This window comes from Syngnathoides biaculeatus, chromosome 6, assembly GCF_019802595.1.
Source record: "Syngnathoides biaculeatus isolate LvHL_M chromosome 6, ASM1980259v1, whole genome shotgun sequence".
NCBI classification, from domain to species: Eukaryota; Metazoa; Chordata; class Actinopteri; order Syngnathiformes; family Syngnathidae; genus Syngnathoides; species Syngnathoides biaculeatus.
This window is the reverse complement of record NC_084645.1, coordinates 3390735-3409573: the sequence shown is the minus strand read 5'-3', so window position 1 is coordinate 3409573 and position 18839 is coordinate 3390735. Positions and strand designations below refer to the sequence as shown.

Here is an 18839-nt window from a genome sequence, read left to right as displayed (position 1 = left end):
TCGCTCCTGTTAAAACTAAGACCATCCTGAACCTAGAACACTGTGGAAGAGGACCATGATGGTCAAGAGATCTAAATCGGAGCCGAGGAAAGCGGAAGGCAAGTCGAGAAAAACTAAACTCCAAATTGACTATGACCTTTACAGACACTGTCTTTGTAGTTTTAACCAAGAGTTAGTTAGAGCGAGACAGCAACACTTTGTGAAATCATCAGTAAGAACCTCAACAATACCTGTGCTCTATTTGCTGTGGTTGACAAGCTTACACCCTCCCCCCCAAATCAGATAGATCCAGAACTCGTAACAGCAGACAAATGCAATGAGTTTGCCTGTTATTTTAGTGAAAAAACACAATCCATCAAGTCAAATGTCAGCACAAATCAGCAAAAACATGGAATGATCTCACATTTGAAGCCACCCAGAGAACTCTATTAACTTGTCAGAATTTGATACAGTTGACCAAAAAACTGTAGCGAAAACAGTTCAGCAGTTGAAACCATCAACGAGCTGTCTCGACTCAATACCATCTGACTTTTTCAAAACGATTGTGAAGTCAGTGTTACCTGCTTTGCAGCAAATAATCAATTGCTCACTTCAGTCTGGCGAGTTTCCCAAAGCTCTTAAATTAGCTGCTGTTAAGCCTCTTCGAAAAAACAGAGCACTTGACGATTCCCTGTGAGCCAGCTATAGACTTATTTCAAACCTCCCGTTCATAGCCAAGATTCTTGAAAGTTATTTTTAATAAACTCAGCAATTTCTTAAATTTAAATAGACTTTTTGAAAAATTTCCAACAGGTTTCCGAACTCATCACAGTACAGAATCTGCTTATATCATAGTGCTAAATGATAGAAGGTTGAATACTGACTTGAGAAAGGTGTCAATTTTGGTTTTGTCGGATCTCAGCGCGGCTTTTGATACGGTAGATCACAATATACTGTTAAACAGGTTGGAAACGTGGATAGGACTAAATGGAACGGTCCTCAAATGGTTTAGGTCCTACCTGGAGGAAAGGAGCTACTTTGTGACCATTGGAGGTGCTCGGTCTCAACGAATGGCAATGACCTATGGGGTCCCTCAAGGGTCAGTTCTTGAACCTGTCCCATTCAGCCTGTATATGCTACCCTTGGGTCAAATTCTTCAAAACTTTAAATTTAAGTACCATAGCTATCCAGATGACACACAGATATATTGAGCAGTGTTTCCAGATGACTACAATTTAATTGAGGTATTGTGCCACTGTCTAAATCAGATAAATAAGTGGATGAGCCAGAATTTTCTTCAACTAAATGACAACAAAATCGAGACAAATGTTTTTGGCAATAAAGAAGAGAATTGCTGTTAGTAAACACCTGTACTCTTTATCTTTAAAAAAACAAAGATCAAGTCGGAAACCTTTGTGTTCTGATTGATTCTGACCTGACTTTCAACAATCATATCAAATCAATAACAAAAACTGCACTCTACCATCTGAAAAACATGTCGAGAGTGAAGTCTTGTATGTGTCAAGCAGATCAGGAAAAGCTCATCCATGCTTTTATCTCAAGTAGACTTGACGACTGTCATGGTCTTCTGACTGGACTAAGAGTAATAAAAAGCTGCAGCTCATTCAGAATGCTGCAACTTGCGTTCTGACCAAAACAAAGTGGTCAGAGCATATAACTCCAATCCTAAAGTCCTTGCACTGGCTTCCAGTCAACTTTAGAATAGATATTAAAGTTCTGCTACTGGTCTATAAATAACTAAATGATTTAGGTCCTGAAAACATGAAAGATATGTTAACGGAATACAAACCCAGTAGAGCTCTGAGATCGACTGACTCAGGTCAAATAGTGGAGCGCAGAGTCCAAAGCAAACAGGTTGAAGCATCATTTAGCTATTATGCTGAACAGAAATTGAGGTCAGCCCCAAGTGTGAATGTTTTTAAACCCAGGTTGAAAACTCTTCTTTTTCTCATGTTTTTTAGAATATATTCACTTTTTGGTATTACTTGCACTGTATGCAGAATTAATTGTCTTTATTTATGTTTAGTTTGTCATTTTTATTGTTTTTATGCCGTTTTAAATGTTTTATTTCTTTTTTTTCAAATACCTTTAATCATGTAAAGCACATTGAGTTACCTCGTGTATAAAATGCGCAATACAAATAAATTTGCTTTGCTTTGCTTTATGCAGCTAATGATCTCACACAAGTGCATCTGATTCAGGACAATACATGGAGTGAAGGTGGACTTTTAAAGGTGGACTAAGAGGTTTTTGAGGGTCAGAATTCTAGCTGACAGGCAGGTGTTCAAATACTTATTAGGAGCTGTATCACAAAAGTAAATCGTTAAAAAAAAAATAATACATTGTGATTTCTGGATTTTCTCTCTGTCACAGTGGACAAGCACCTACTACCAAAATTTCAGATCCCTCTATGATTTCTAAGTATATATATATATATATATATATTCAGAAATTCATTCAATGGAAATTCAGCTATTGTGGGTCGAGGAAAAAGAACAGGATGAAAGCGGATTCATCAGCAGCAGAAGAAGAATGCCCAGAGCCCAGAACTGAGTGTTGGGACTATGACAGGAAAACCTCAGGTGTTGGTTGACATGATGATGAGGAGAAAGGTTGATATATTGTGCATCCAATAGAACAGGTGGAAAGGTAGTCAGGCGAGGACTTGAGGAGCAGGGTTTACAGTGAAGAAAATAAGTATTTGTACACCCAGCTCTATTGCAAGTTCTCCCACTTAGAAATCATGGAGGGGTCTGAAATTTTCATCGTAGGTGCATGTCCACTGTGAGAGAGATCTAAAAAGAAAAATCCAGAAAACACAATGTGAGATTTTTTTAATGATTTGTTTGTTTGATACAGCTGCAAATGGGTCTTTGAACACCTGTCTATCAGCACGAATTATGACCCTCAAAGACCTGTTAGTCCGCCTTTAAAAATCCACCTCCGCTCCATGTATTATCCTGAATCAGATGCACCTGTGTGAGGTCGTTAGCTGGATAAAGACACCTGTCCATAGCATACAATCAGAAAGACTCGAACTTGTGACATGGCCAAGACAAAAGAGCTGTCCAAAGACACGAGAGACAAAATTGTACAACTCCACACGGCTGGAAAGGGCAACGGAGAAATTGCCAACCAGCTTGGTGAATAAAGGTCCACTGTTGGAGCAATCATTAGAAAATGGAAGAAGCTACACATGATGGTCAATCTCAATCGGAGTGGAGCCCCGTGCAATATCTAACCTCATGGGATCTCAATTATCCTTAGAAAGGTGATGAATCAGGCCAGGACTACATGACAGGACTTGGTCAATGACCTGAAAAGAGCAGGGACCACCGTTTTCAAGGTAACAGTCGGTAATACACAAAGACCTCATGGTTTGAAATCATGGATGGCACGGAAGGTTCCCCTGTTAAACCAGCACATGTCAAGGCCCGTCTTAAGTTTGCCACTGACCATTTGGATGATACAGAGGAGTCATGGGAGAAAGGTTTGTGGTCAGTTGAGACAAAAATTGAATTTTTTGGTCATATTTCCAATAACCGTGTTTGAAAGAAGACGAATGATGAGTTTCATCCCAAGAACACCATCCCTACTGCAAAGCATGGGGGTGGTAGCATCATGCTTTGGGGGTGTTAGTATTACGCTTTGGGGGTGTTTTTCTGCACATGGGACAGGTCGACTGCATTGTATTAAGGAGAGGATGACTACGGTCATGTTTTGTGAGATTGTGGGGAACAACCTCTTTCCGTCAGTCAGAGCATTGAAGATGGGTCATGGCTGGGTCTTTCAATATGACAATGACCCGAAGCACTCAGCCAGGACAACCAAGGAGTGGCTCCGTAAGAAGCATATCAAGGTTCTCGCGTGGCCTAGCCAGTCTCCAGAAATAAACCCAATAGGAAATCTTCAGAGAAGATCTGTGTGGAGGACTGTGCCAAAATCCATCCTGCAGTGTGTACAAACTTGGAGAACAAATACAGGAAACGTTTGACTTCTGTAATTGCTAACAAAGGCTACTGTACCAAATATTAACATTGTTTTTCTCAGGTGTTCAAATACGTATTTACAGGTCTGTCACACAAATGAATAGTTAAAAAAAAAATAATCACACTGTGATTTCTGGATTTTTCTTTTTAGATTATCTCTTTCACAGTGGACATGCACCTCCAATTAAAATTTCAGACACCTCCATGATTTCTCTGTGAGAACTTGCAATACAGCAGGGTGTTCAAATACTTGTTTTCTTCACTGTAAACTATTTTACCATGGAGTAGATGGGAAGAGAAAGGGAGTAGGGGGTATTTTAAAGGAAGTGCTGGCTTAGAATGTCTTGAAGGTGAAGAGTATCAGATCGAGTGATGAGGTTTAAATTTGAAATTGAAGGTGTTATCTATAATGTGATTAGCGGCTACGCCCCACGGGTAAGATGTGACAGAATTGAAAGACAAATTCTGGAATTAAATAGATGAAGTAGTTCTGAGCATCCCAGACAGAGAGTTTTGATTGTAATTGACATGTTGGTGAAGGATACAGGGGCAATGAAGAAGTGATGGGTAATTATGGCATCCAGGGAAAGAACCTTGAGGGACAGATGGTGGTGGACAATGGAAATGGCAGGAGTGAATAGTTTTGTTTTTTTTTTTTCTCAGAAGAGGCAGGAACATGGGGTGACCTACAAAAGTGGAGGTAGAAGCATGCAGGTGGATAACATTTTGTGCAGACAATGTAATCTGAAGGTTACTGAGTGTAAGGACGTGGTAGGGGAGAGTGTAGCTCGACAGCATAGGATGGTGGTGTGTATGATGACTCCAGTGGCCTGAAGGAAGATTAAGAAGACAAAAATAGAGCAGAGAACCATGTGGTGGAAGCTGAAAAAGGCAGAATGTTGTGTGGATTTTCGGAAAGAGGTGGTACAGGCTCTCAATGGACAGGAGGAGCTCCCAGAAGGCTGGAGTATTACAGCCAAGGTGATCATAGAGACAGGCAGGAGAGTACTTGGTGTGTCTTCTGGTAGGAAAGAGGAGAAGGAGACTTGGTGCTGGAACCCCAAATTACAGAAAGTCATACAAGGAAAGAAATTAGCGAAGAAGAAGTGGGACACTAAGAGGACTGAGGAAAGACAAAAGGAACTGGAATTGAGATGAGACATAGGGCAAAGGTAGAGGGGGCGAAGACTAAACAAGAGGCATATGACATGTACACCAGGTTGGATATGAAAGAAGGAGAAAAGGATCTCTACAGGTTGGCCAGACTGAGGGATAGAGATGGGAAGGATGCGCAGCAGGTAAGGGTGAATAAGGATAGAGATGGAAATATGTTGACTGGTGCCAGTAGTGTGCTAAATAGTTGGAAAAAATACTTTGAAAAGTTGATGAATGAAGAAAATGAGAGAGAAGGAAGAGTTGAAGAGGCAAGTGTGAAGGACCAGGAAGTGGCAATGATTAGTAAGGCGGAAGTCAGAAAGGCACTGCAAAGGATGAAAAATGGAAAGGCAGTTGGTGCTGATGGCATACCGGTTGAGGTATGGAAGAAATTTGGAGAGATGGCTGTGGAGTTTTTGACCAACTTATTCAACAGAATACTAGCGGGCAAAAAGATGCCTGAAGAATGGAGGAAAAGTGTTCTAGTTCCCATTTTTAAGAACAAAGGTGATGTTCAGAGCTGTGGGAATTATCGAGGAATAAAGTTGATGAGCCACACAATGAAGTTATGGGAAAGGGTAGTGGAGGCTAGACTCAGGACAGAAGTATGTATCTGTGAGCAACAGTATGGTTTCATGCCTAGAATGAGTACCACAGATGGATTATTTGCCTTGAGGATCCTTGTGGAAGAGTACAGAGAAGGTCAGAAGGAGCTACATTGTGTCTTTGTGGATCTAGAGAAAGCCTATGACAGAGTACCAAGAGAGGAACTGTGGTACTGCATGGCAGTAGAGTGCTAAATAGATGGAAAGAATACTTTGAGAAGTTCATGAATGAAGAAAATAAGAGAAGGAAGAGTAGAAGCGAAAAGTGTGAAGGACCAGGAAGTGGCAAGTTAGAAAGGCACTAAAGATGAAAAAATGAAAGGCAGTTAGTCCTGATGACATACCTGTGGAGGTATGGAAGTAATTTTTGGAGTTTTTGACGGAGGAAAAGTGTGCTAGTTCCCATTTTTAAGAACAAAGGCAATGTTCAAAGCTGTGGAAACTCTAGAGGAATACAGTTGATGATCCACACAATGAAGTTATGAGAAAGAGTAGTGATTGCTAGACTCGGGACAGAAGAATCTCCAAGCAATAGTATGGTTTCATGCCTCGAAAACGTATCAGAGATGCATTATTTATCTTGAGAATGTTCGTGGAAAAGTACAGAGAAGGTCAGAAGGAGCTACATTATATCTTTGTGGATCTAGAAAAAGCCTATGACAGAGTACCAAGAGAGGAACTGTGGTACAAGTCTGGTGTGGCGGAGAAATGTGTTTGAAGATGACATGACATGTATGAGGGCAGCAAAACAGAGCTGAAGTGTGCCATATGTGTGACAGAAGAATTTAAGGTGTAGGTGGGACTGCATCAGGGATCAGCTCTGAGCTACTTCCTGTTTGCTGTGGTAATGGATAGGGTGACAAATGAGGTTAAACTGGAATCCCCTTGGACCATGATGTTCGCAGATGATGTAGTGATATGCAGTGAAAACGGGGAGCAGGTGGAGGAACAATTAGAAAGATGGAAGCATGCACTGGAAAGGAGAGAAATGAAGATTAGCCAAAGTAAAACAGAATATATGTGTGTGAATGAGAGAGGTGGAGGAGGAAGAGTCAGGCTCCAGGGAGAAGAGATAGCAAGGGCAGACGACTTCAAGTACTTGGGGTCAACCATCCAAAGCAATGGTGAATGTGATGAGGAAGTGAAGAAACGGGTCCAAGCAATGTTTTGGAGACAAGGTTCGCGAGAGCGGACTTCGATGGTTTGGACATGTACAGAGGCGAGAAAGTGAGTATATTGCAAAACTGAGTATAAGGGTGCTGAGAATGGAGCTGCCAGGCAAAAGAGCGAGAGGAAGACCAAAAAGAAGGTTGATGGATGTTGTGAGGGAAGACATGAGGGCAGTTGGTGTTCGAGAGGAAGACGCAGGAGATAGGCTTAGATGGAAAAAGATGACACACTGTTATAACCCCTAATGGGACAAGCCAAAAGGAAAAGAAGTAGAATTTGAAAATATATATATATATATATATATATATATATATATATATATGCACTGGAAAACCAGTGTGCAAGGATTACAATCACGAACCAACAACAAGCGACCATCCACCCAATCAAAGAACATTAAAGGACTTGCTGAGGACTTGAATAGAGTCTCCTGCAGATTTGAAAATGACACATTCATGCACCACACCCACCCAGCTGCACCACCGACAAGCACCAGCACACCTCTGAACACCTCCTCCCCTTCTGCATTGACCATTCACGGAATACTGAAATAACTTTCTCAACAAAGCAGCAGGTTCGGACAGTATGTCCTCCTCCTGCTTGAAAGTCTGAGGACCAGCTCGCTCCAGTTTTCATACTGAGCTTCAAAATATATTTGGAACTGCCTTAACTCTAATCCTGCCTCAGATGCTCCGCCATCTCAGTCCCAAAGGAACCTGCAATTTGAAAGACTGAATGACTATAGAGCTGTGACCTGACATCTGTGATCCCTTAATTCCTTTTAAACACCTTGTGCAGGACCACCTCAAGAGCATCACAGAAGAAGAAGATGCAGTCAATGTGGAACTGCAATTGTTCCTGGAACACTTCAACAGCAGAGGGACCTCCATGCCATGTACCAGTGGATTTTCAGCTTCCTGACGAACAGGACACAGCAAGTGAAGCTGGGGGACACCACCAAATCCACATGCACCATCAGCACAAGGGCCCGCTAAGGATGTGTTAACTCTCCTTTGCGCTTCTTTACATGCACAAGTTCACCTCAAAGCACCTGGCCTCATGAAATTTGCAGACCAAACCACAATCATCAGCCTGATCAAAAATGGTGTCCAGTCTGCCTATTAACAGTAAGTAGAGCGGCTGTAGCTGTGGAGACCAATAACGATACAGTAAAATTATAATGGAAAATAAGTATGTGAAACCTACAGCTCAAGCTATCTTAAATACGCTTCAAAGGAAAAGTGGTTCCAGGATGAGAAAAAAGAAAAAATAATGTAATGCTCATCTAATCAATAAAGATTGAAATGTGGAAGAGGTCAATATTAACTTGCCTAGTGTGTGTAATAAGCTCTTCAGAGAATTTTGTTAGTTGAATAACTGTTATAAAAGATTGCTGCAGAAAACAAGGTCATAAGCAGTTTGAACCAAGGATGAAACTGTTCAAATTTCATTGGACAAGTTAACACAATCATTAATACGTTTGATTGAGTAGTCCCATTTGTATTGTATGTAATTCCATATGATGTAAATATTTCATGTGGGTGTATTATCATCGAAATAATTTTTTGTACGTCAAGAAACAATCCTGATGGGACAAACTGAAAGTTGGAATTAAATGTTGATTATATTTGCTCACAATGGGAAGAAATGGCTCTTGAGTGACAGGTTTTTTTTAAATTTCAGCCAGCTTTACATTGTTATACAATTACACACAGCATCTAAAATACACAAATTAGTCATTTACATCAGACCTGTTCTCTAGGTCTGGCATGGTTAGATTCCTACTGATGAAGCACATCTTCAGGGTGATGACCTTCCTGTCTTTGGAGGAGCAGTGTTTCGGAGATCCAGAATCTTCGCTGCTATTGTAGGAGGGAGACTGTGGCCGAATGCCATTCCATGGTAAGTCAGCCACCAGGGAAAACTTCTTGAAGAGTGGAGACACCTCACGTATGTACTTCACTGTCGAGGAGAAGAGATATTGAAAACAAAACCAGAATCAGAATGCTTTGAGAAACATTTTGCAACTTACACTCAAGTATAATTACTTTTTACTTCACTTGATTTTTTAGTGAACAGACAGCAGTTAGCACTGTCAATTTTCCTTTTCTAAACCTCACATTTAATCACACCTTTCCATAGTTCCCTGAGTGGTTGGAAGAGACACCACAGTATGTGGCGGTTGTTTTTTTCAACACTTTTTTTTTTTTTTTTGGTTGGTTGAAAAGACGTTTGTCTGTCTGGTTGATGGCAGATGGGGAGGGAAGCAAGAAATTATCCAGTAGGGATAGTTGTGTGTGAGACGCCTAACAAATTGCCTTATGCTTTGAAGTCTTTCAAGCTGGTTAATTTAATTTTGCCAACTACCTTCTAACAATGGTAGCACAGTACCATCCATCCAATTTCCGAGCCGCTTATCCTGGCGGGGGTAGCAGGAGTGTTGGACCCTATACCAGCTGTTAGCAGAGGACCCTTGAGGGGAAACTGCCAAACAAAAAACAAAACAAAAAAAACAAAGATAATGCCAACCACTGAAAGCTGTTTCAGGCTCACGTTCCAAAAAGTACATTTATTTGTTTAGCTCTCTATGTATTGCATAAGTAACAAGTACTTTAAATGTCCTAAGTTGTGTAAACCTGACAAGCACCTCCAGCAGAAGATTCTCCGAGTGAACAATGGTTAACTATACAGTCATATAATACAGTAAGTGTTTTGTAATTTATAATTTTAAAAATTCAGAATACTGTATGTATGATATTTATAAGGTTTTATAATTAAAGATTTACCTAAATACAGTGAATAAAATAATTATTTGAACACCCTGTTATACTGCAGGTTCTCCTAATTAGAAACACAAAGTTTCAGCTCCCTCCAAAGATTTTCTATCGGGTTTAGGTCTGGAGACTGGTTAGGCCCTACGAAAACCTTGATATGCTTCTTCCAGAGCCACTCCTTGGTTTTCCTGGCTGTGTACTTCGAGTCATTGTCATGTTGAAAGACCCAGCCACAACCCATCTTCACTGCTCTGACTGACTCCATCATGTGTAGCTTCTTCCATTTTCTAATGATTGCTCCAACAGTGGACCTTTTTTCACCAAGCTGCTTGGCAATTTCTTCGTAGCCCTTTCCAGCCGTGTGGAGTTGTACAATTTTGTCTCTGGTATCTTTGGATAGGTCTTTGCTCTTGGCCATGTTACAAGTTTGAGTCTTACTGATTGTATGGGGTGGACACGTGTCTTTATGCAGCTAACGATCTCACACAGGTGCATCTGATTCAGGATAATACATGGAGTGGAGGTGGACTTTTAAAGGCAGACTTACAGGTCTTTGAGGGTCAGAATTCTATCTGATGGACAGGTGCTCAAATACTTATTTGGAGCTGTATCACACAAATCATACCAAAAAAAATCATACATTGTGATTTCTGAATTTTTCTTTTTAGATTATCTCTCTCACAGTGGACATGCACCTACGGTGAAAATTTCAGACCCCTCCATGTGGGAGAACTTGCAATATAGCAGGGTGTTCAAATACTTATTTTCTTCACTGTACCTCTTTTTGTCTCAAATATGCAAAGTACAACTGTTGTTTGCATATTTTAAATGTTCTAGTACCCACATAAAGAAACATCTCCGCTATTTTGCAGTTTTTCCACTTAGCAGGTGGTTCTAGTCCCAATTAACAATGAAAAATGACAGATTACTGTATTTATTTATTTATCTCCCCACCTTTCCTACTTTAAAATATACAAGAACAACGCATAGAATGCTTTGGTGAACATGTTGACTGAACATGAATGGATCATTAACAGAATGAGCAACCTCATCAATTACTTTATGAAAAGGAACGGTTTGGTGAACGAATTTTTTTAACTAATCTTTTTCAAGAACTGATTCAAGTGAAGTGGCATGATGGCACAACTGTGACCATTGGCTTCACAGTTCTGAGGACTGGGGTTCAAATCCCATCCCCGCCTATGTGGAGTTTTCATGTTCTCCACGTTCCTGCGCAGGTTTTCTCCAGGCACTCCAGTTTCCTCCCACATCACAAAAACACGCAATAATTCGAGACTCTAAATTGCCTCAAGGTGTGACTGGCTGGCAACCAGTTCAGGGTGTACCCCACCTCTAGCCCGATGATAGCTGGGATAGGCTCCAACACTCCTGTGACCCTTGTGAGGATAAGTGGGTCAGAAAATGCATGGATGGATGGATGATTCGAGTGATTCAGTATACTCAAAAGAATTGCTATGCCCATCACGAGTTCATAGACATAACTGCATTTCTGACATGCTAAAACTGAAATGTGACATGTTGGTAGGAGTGACAACAGACAGCTGTCCAAATCTGACAAGGAAAAATGTACTTTTGAAGAGAATGAAGGATAAGGTGACAGAAATTAACTAATTACCTTAATTTGACAACTCTTGCATTGTATTATACAACGGGAAGTGTTGTGGAATTCAGTGTTAAAAATTAACCATGTTGTTGATGCTGATTCTTCTTTTCCTTTTTGCTTGTCCCGTTCAAGGGTCGCAAGACCGCGACATCTTTTTCCATGTAAGCGTATCTCCTGCATCTTCCTCCTAGCAGACTCTTCGATCACATAACACACCAGACACCTTCCACCAACTGTTCCAACCTGCTTGGACCTGATTCTTTTGCTTCCTTACCACACTCACTATTGCTCGAGAGTGTTGTCCACAGGTATTTGAAGTCATCCACTCTTGCTATCGCTTCTCCCTGGAGCCTCACTCTTCCCCTCCACCCCTCTCATTCATGCACATATATTTTCTTTTACTTCATCTTATCTTGATTCCTCTCCTTTCCAATGCATGCTTACATCTTTCTAATTGTTCCTCCACCTACTCCCTGCTTTCACTGCATATCACAATGTCATCAGCGAACATCACGGTCCAAGGGGATTCCAGTCTAAATTCATCTGTCAGCCTATCCATTACCACAGCAAATAGGTAGGGGTTCATACCTGATTCCTGATGCAGTCAAAGCTCCACCTTAAATTCTTCTTTCACACCTAAAGCACACCTCACCACTGCTCTGGTGCACTCATACATGGCCTGAACTATTCTAACTTATTTCTCCGCCACACCAGACTTAGGCATGCAGTACCATAGTTCCTCTCTTGGTACCCTTTCATTGGCTTTCTCTAGATCCACAAAGATATAATGGAGCTCCTTCTGACCTTCTCTTTATTTTTCTTCCGTGTGGTTCATCAACTTTATTCCACAATAATTCCCACAGCTCTGCACAATGGCTTTATTCTTAAAAATGGACACTTGTACCCTTTGCCTCCATTCCTCAGGCATCTTTTTACCCGCGAGTATTCTGTTGAATAGGGTGGTCATAACTCCACCGCCACCTCTCCAAATTCCTTCCATACTTCCACAGGTAGGTCCTCAGGACCAACTGCCTTTCCAATTTTCATCCTCTTTAGTGCCTTTCTAACTTCCCCCTTACTAATCATTGCCACTTCCTGGTCCTTCACACTTGCCTCTTCTACTCTTCCTTCTCTCTCATTTTCTTCATTCACCAAATTATCAAGGTATTCTATTTAGTCACATAACACACCAGACACCTTCCGCCAGGTGTTTCAACCTGCGTTTCTTCACTTCCTTACCACACTCACTATTTCTCTGGATTGTTGACCCCAGGTATTTGAATTTATCCAACCTCACTATCTCTTCTCCCTCGAGCAGTTGTGCCCAGACTTTATTGCCTCAAGATCTACTTTTCAAGCAGCCAGCCTCCCGCTAGCTACCGACAGGGTGGGGGGGAGGGGTGATGATGATGATGCTCTCAAACCGTTTTAAAGTTAATGTTCTATTGCCTCCTATATTTAAAAGACAGAATTAGCTTTATGTGCACTGTATTGTCTTTGCTTTCATCCTGGATCAGGCTGGGCCAAGGTGGAATTTTAAAATTACACACCATGTGATCCTGCGCTTTCTACTTTGGCTTCAGATCAGACCTTTCCTACTCAGAAACGAGAAAATCTCCTCCACTTTAACCCGTTTTTGTTCGATTATTCACATACTCCAACAGTCATTGCGCCTTAAAACAACAGCATATATTTTTTTAACTTTCTCCATTAATATTGAAAGTAAAAATAAGCAGCTTTGCTCAACATTTTGCTAACTCAAGCAGCTGTGGTGGACGCTGTGTCATTATAAAAATACATTGATGGGCTGCATAAGTACTGTAACATTTGTAATTATGAGTGTACGTCTTTAAGAGCGTGGGGAGGGGGACGGGTGTGAGGTAAAGTAGGAAACATAGTGTGGCGGAGCAGTGGTCGTCGTAAGAGAAAGTTCCGTGTACTGGCTAAAGACACCAGTGGCTTCCTCTTTTCATTTTTTATAGTACATATGTAAATTGTGCCATTGGTTACTCCCCAAGAGGGGTTGCGTCATGAAGGGCATCTGGCATAAAAACTGTGCCAAACAAATATGAGCGTTCATCTGAAATGACAGACTGTGGCGACCTATAATGGGACAAGCCAAAATAAACTTATGTGAATTGTAGCATTGGATGGAACAACCAGTCATCCCTCAGTCATTCAATCACATTGCAAAATGCCACAAATTGAATAGTTATACTTTCAATTTGCATCGGATTTTTAATTTTTTTTTATTTTGCGCGCAACGCAGATTATCTGCGAAGAGACTGCATCAGCGGTGCACAATTGCGTACATGCGCAGTTTAGAGGGAACATTGGCTGACTTTTTTTTGGGGGGTGGGGGCACGCCGTCCCGCGATCAATCGACGAATTGAGCACCCCTGCCCTAGAGCCTCACTCTTCCCCCTCCATCCCTATCATTCATGCACATATATTCTGTTTTACTTCAGCTAATCTTCATTCCTCTCCTTTCCAGTGCATGCTTTAATCTTTCTAATTGTTCCTCCACCTGCTCACTGTTTTCACTGCATATCACTATGTCATCTGCGAACATCATGGTCCAAGGGGATTCCAGTCTAACCTCATCTGTGAGTCTATCCATTACCAGAGCAAACGGGAAGGGGCTCAGATCTGATCCCTGATGCAATCCCACCTCCACTTTAAATTCTTCTGTTACACCTCACCACTGTTCTGCGGCCCTCCTACATGCCACTTCCTGGTTATTCACACTTCCCTCTTCCACTCTGCCTTCTCTATCATTATCTTCATTCATCAACTTCTCAAAGTATTCTTTCAATCTATTTAGCACATTTCCATCTCAATCCTTAATCACCCTTACCTGCAGCACATCCTTCCCATTTCTAGCTCTCTTTCTGGCCAACCTGTTGAGATCCTTGTCTCCTTCTTTCGTGTTTAACCTGGTGTACATGTCATCATATGCCTCTTGTTTAGCCTTAGCCACTCCTACCTTTTTCCTACATCGCATCTCAATGTATTCCTTTCACCTCTCCTCTGTCATCTCAGTGTCCCACTTCTTCACTAATCTCATGCCTTGTATGACTTCCTGTATTTTGAGGTTTCATCACCAAGTCTCCTTCTCCCCTTTCCTACTAGAAGACACACCAAGTATTCTCCTGCATGTCTCTTGATCATCTTGGCTGTAGTAGTCCAGTCTCCCCTGAGTTCCTCCTGTCCATCAAGAGCCTCTCTCATCGCTTTCCGAGAGGCAGGGCCATGGGGGTGGATGAGATTCGCCCGGATTTCCTCAATGCTCTGGATGTTCTTGGACTGTCCTGGTTGACACGCCTCTGCAACATCGGGACATCAGGGGACAGTGGCTTTGGATTGGCAGGTTTGAGTCGTGGTCCCCTTTTTTCCCCCTGAAGTGGGACCGGAGGGTGTGTTCCAACTATTGTGGGATCACAGTCCTCAGCCTCCCTGGTAAGAGGTGCTGGAGAGGAGGGTTTGTCGGGAAGTCGAATCTCAGATTCGGGAGGAGCAATGTGGCTTTCGTTCTGACCATGGAACAGTGGACCAGCTCTACGCCCTTGGGAGGATCCTCGAGGGTGCATGGGAGTTCGCTCAACCAGTCTACATATTTTTTGTGGACTTGGAGAAGGCGTTTGACATCGTCCCTCGGGGAGTCTTGTGGGAGGTTCTTTGGGAGTATGGGTGACCAAACCCCCTGACACAGGAGGTTTGGTCCCTGTACAACCGTTTTCAGAGTCTGCTCCGCATTTCTGGCAATCAGTCGGACTTGTTTCCGGTGTCACTGATTTTGTTCACAACTTTTATGGACAGAATCTCTCAGCGCAGCCGAGGCATAGAGTGTGTCCGGTTTGGTGGCCTCAGCATCGCATCTCTTCTTTTTGCAGATTATGTGGTTTTGTTGGGTTCATCAAGCCGTGATTTCCAACGCTCATTGGAGCGGTTCGCAGAAGAGTGTGAAGCAGCTGGGATGAGAATCAGCACTTCCAAATCTGAGACCATGATCGTAAGTTGGAAAAGGGTGGCATTCCCACTCTGGGTCGAGGAATGAGAGACCTGCCCCTAGTGGAGGAGTTCAAGTATCTTGGGGTTTTGTTCACGAGTGAGGGAAGAATGGAGTGGGAAATGGACAGACGGATCGGCGCAGCATCTCCAGTGATACGGACTTTGTATCGGTCCTTTTTGGTAAAGAGGGAGCTAAGTCCAAAGGCGAAACCCTTAATTTACTTGTGGATCTACGTTTCTACCCTCACCTATGGGCATGAGATGTGGGTTGTGACCAAAAGTACACGATCTCGGATACAAGTGGCCAAAATGAGTTTCCTCCACAGAGTGTCCAGGCTCCCGCTTCAAGATAGGGTGAGAAGCTGTGTCATCCAGGAGTGGCTCAGTGTTGAGCCGCCACACCTCCGCATTGAGAGGATCCAGATGAGGTGGGTGGGGCATCTGATCTGGATCCCTCCCAGACGCATCCCTGGTGAGGTGTTCCGGCCATGTCCCACAGGAAAAAGACCCCCGTGGACGACCCAGAACACGCTGGAGAGACTATGTCTCTCAGCTGGCCTGGGAATGCCTCTGGATTCCTCCAGAAGAGCTGGAAGAAGTGGCTGGGGAAAGAGAAGTTAGGGTATCCCTGCTGAAGCTGCTTCCCCCGTGACCCAACCTGGACAAACGGTAGAGGTAGAAGATGGAAGGATACATTCCTCATTGAAGCATTAAATGTAGATACGGGCTGTTTGAAAGCCAGTCTCGTCACACGTGAGGCCGCGTCTGGTTTAGAGATCATCGATTTTGCAAGGAGGACCAGTTGAAACCTACATTAAGGGAAAGGACTATTCAGTTCTCGACCATCTGAGGGTCTTTATTTCCTGCCCTGAAACACATGAAATCAAAGCAATCTGTTCTAACACCCAAACTGCTTCAAGTGGCAACAATGGAATACAAGCCAGATTTGAAGAAGATTGCTCAAGGCAAGTAATGTCAAAAGTCCCACTAATTAATGTCAGAGAAAAAGAAAAATGCAAATTTTATTCATCATATTCTTGTTTGTGGACTTGGTTGAACTGGTAGTTTGTGTGAGAAAGAGCACACAATTTTCATTTTTTAAAATTACTGGCCTGTAGTCTTGGTAGTATGTATCAGTCAATTTTTGTTATGTTGGTGTGTGACATTACAATAAATCGAGCTGAACAAAGGTACATGTGTGAGGAGGGAATGATGTTCATGTGTATGATGTGGCTCTTGATCTCTGATTGGTTGGTCTCCCCTACTCGAATGTTTCGGTGCGAGAGAGGAGCGGTGAACTGAAGAAAGTGTGCAGTCATCCCTCATTTTTCAAGGTTAGTTGAGACCAAAATGACCCACCAAAAGTGAAAAACTGACAAGTCGCGGGGAGTGTATGTTTATGTGGGTACCATAACATTTAATATATGTCAACAGTATTTGTACTTTGCATACTTGAGACAAAAAGAGGTATTTAGTTAAATCTGTAATTATAAAACCTCATATATATAATACATACAGTATTATAAAGTTATAAGATAAATAGAAATCATAAAACACTTACTGAATTACATTACAAGTTACCATTCATCACCCGGAGGGAGGCCCTGTAGCTCAGTGGTTAGAGCACTGGTTTGGTATACCAGGGGTTATGGGTTCGTATCCCACTGGGGCCTCCACTCCCTGAGAAGGGTTGCGTCAGGAAGGGCATCTGGCGTAAAAATTGTGCCAAACATATATGTGCGTTGAGAAGGGTTGCGTCAGGAAGGGCATCCAGCGTAAAAATTGTGCCAAACATATATGTGCGTTCATCTCAGATGACACGCTGTGGCGACCTCAAAGCGGAAAAGCCGAAAGTAACCTCCATCTCAGATGACACGCTGTGGCGACCTCAAAGCGGAAAAGCCGAAAGTAACCTCCACCATTCATCACTCAGAGACTTCTGCAGAAGCCACTGGCGATGTATCTGTTTTTTAGCTTTGTGATGGGGAGTTGTTTTGCGTGTGTTTGTGTGTATGTACAGAATGTTTAAAATCTGTCATCAGTACAGTATTTATACTTTGCATAATTGAGACAAAAATGACAACAATACATGTCTAGTTCAACAACAATAAAACATTTTTATTGCAGTACGTAATTAAAATTCTTCACTTAGGCGCTGATGGTGTACATAGCTCTTTTTTACCTTTGAGATGAGAAATTGTTTTTTTGTGTGTGTGGACATGTGGGGACCAAATGCTGACAATGTCAACATTACAGTACGTACTTACACTTTGCGTATTTTAGATAAATATTTTCAACAAGTTTGTTGTTAAATACTTGTTTTTTAAAACCTTGTGCTGCACATTAACATTTTTATTGCAGTACGTACGTAATTAACTTTCTTCACTCTGAGAATCTTCTGCTAGAGGTGATGACCATGTAACTGAGGCTTTTATCTTTGAGAAAAACATGGTGTTGTCCTTGTTTTGCTTCAAAATTCACTAGTGCAAGGACATAGCCCCGTCAACACAATTGCTACACTCAACGGCTCGTACCATATTGGCGTCGTCGATGTCTTGTGCAAATTCTTCCTCCACATAACGACTAGCAGCATTGTTGTCGCCGGAGGAAGCCTCACTATACAGAGCCACGCTTCTGAGGCCATAATCCATTTGAAAATTTTCAAACCAACCTTTGCTTGCTGAAAAGCCTCGTCCTCGACCGGGTGAATCCGTCCTTGCAGCCTGAGTTCCGTCTGCACTTTCTTCAGCCTCTTCATCATCGTCACCGGGCTGTTTTTCTGCAATACACTATCCACAAAGCTCACGCAGCTTGCTTTCGAACAATCCTCTTATTTCCTGGAGTCACCACACATTTCGCTTCCTAATTAAAAGTTATTGAAGCGGTTTTACAGATGTTTACCACATCGTTCTTCATGTAGTGCACTGCTGATTCATTCACACCATAATGGTACGCCACAATAGCGTAACTTCTGCCGTCTTTGAGCGTATCCTAAAGTTTTACTTTTCAGAATCAGAATTAGCTTTATTGGCCAAGTATGTACTGTAACTAATTGGCCAAGTATGTACTGTAACAGCACACAAGGGATTTGTCTCTGGCATTTTGTGCTGCCCTGGAGTCTTCTTCATTGAGATAATACTGTAAGAATAATAATAATAATAATAATACTGATTGGGCCATGAGGATGTGAGGGTGTGTCCCAACAAGGGCAAAAGGCAGAAAATAGTAGGTTCGCTTATCAAGAATTTAATGAGTTAATTGCAAGAGCAGGGCGGCATGGTGGTTCAGCTGTAAAGTGTTGACCTCACAGTTCTCAGGTCCAGGGACCCGTATGGAGTTTGCATGTTCTCCTCATGCCTGCATGGGTTTTCTCCAGGCACTTCGGTTTCCTCCCGTATCCCAGAAACATGAAACATTAATTGGACACTCTAAAGTGCCCCTAAGTGTGATTGTGACTGTTTATCTCTAAGTGCTCTGCAATTGGCTGGCAACCAGTTCAGGGTGTACCCTG

The 18839-nt window shown here is 42.2% G+C and overlaps 1 protein-coding gene across 17 annotated transcripts in view; it reads right to left on the bottom strand.

Moving 5' to 3' along the window:
• sntb2 (syntrophin, beta 2) overlaps window positions 1-18839 on the bottom strand; it is a 120884-nt gene that overhangs the window by 91046 nt on the left and 10999 nt on the right. For 12 of the 17 annotated variants that reach the window (XR_009795555.1, XR_009795556.1, XR_009795557.1 and 9 more), the window contains exons 2-4: window positions 18000-18107; window positions 9287-9403; window positions 8671-8881 (exon numbers count right to left, since the gene is read on the bottom strand). Coding sequence is in view for 11 of the 17 variants with exons in the window: in XM_061823846.1 (XP_061679830.1) it covers window positions 8671-8881; window positions 9287-9403; window positions 18000-18107 (436 nt within the window). In the remaining 6 variants the exon portion in view is untranslated. Of the gene's footprint in view, window positions 1-8670; window positions 8882-9286; window positions 9404-17999; window positions 18118-18839 lie in introns of all 17 variants that reach the window. The other 5 variants (XM_061823850.1, XM_061823851.1, XM_061823852.1 and 2 more) reach the window with 4 other exon arrangements.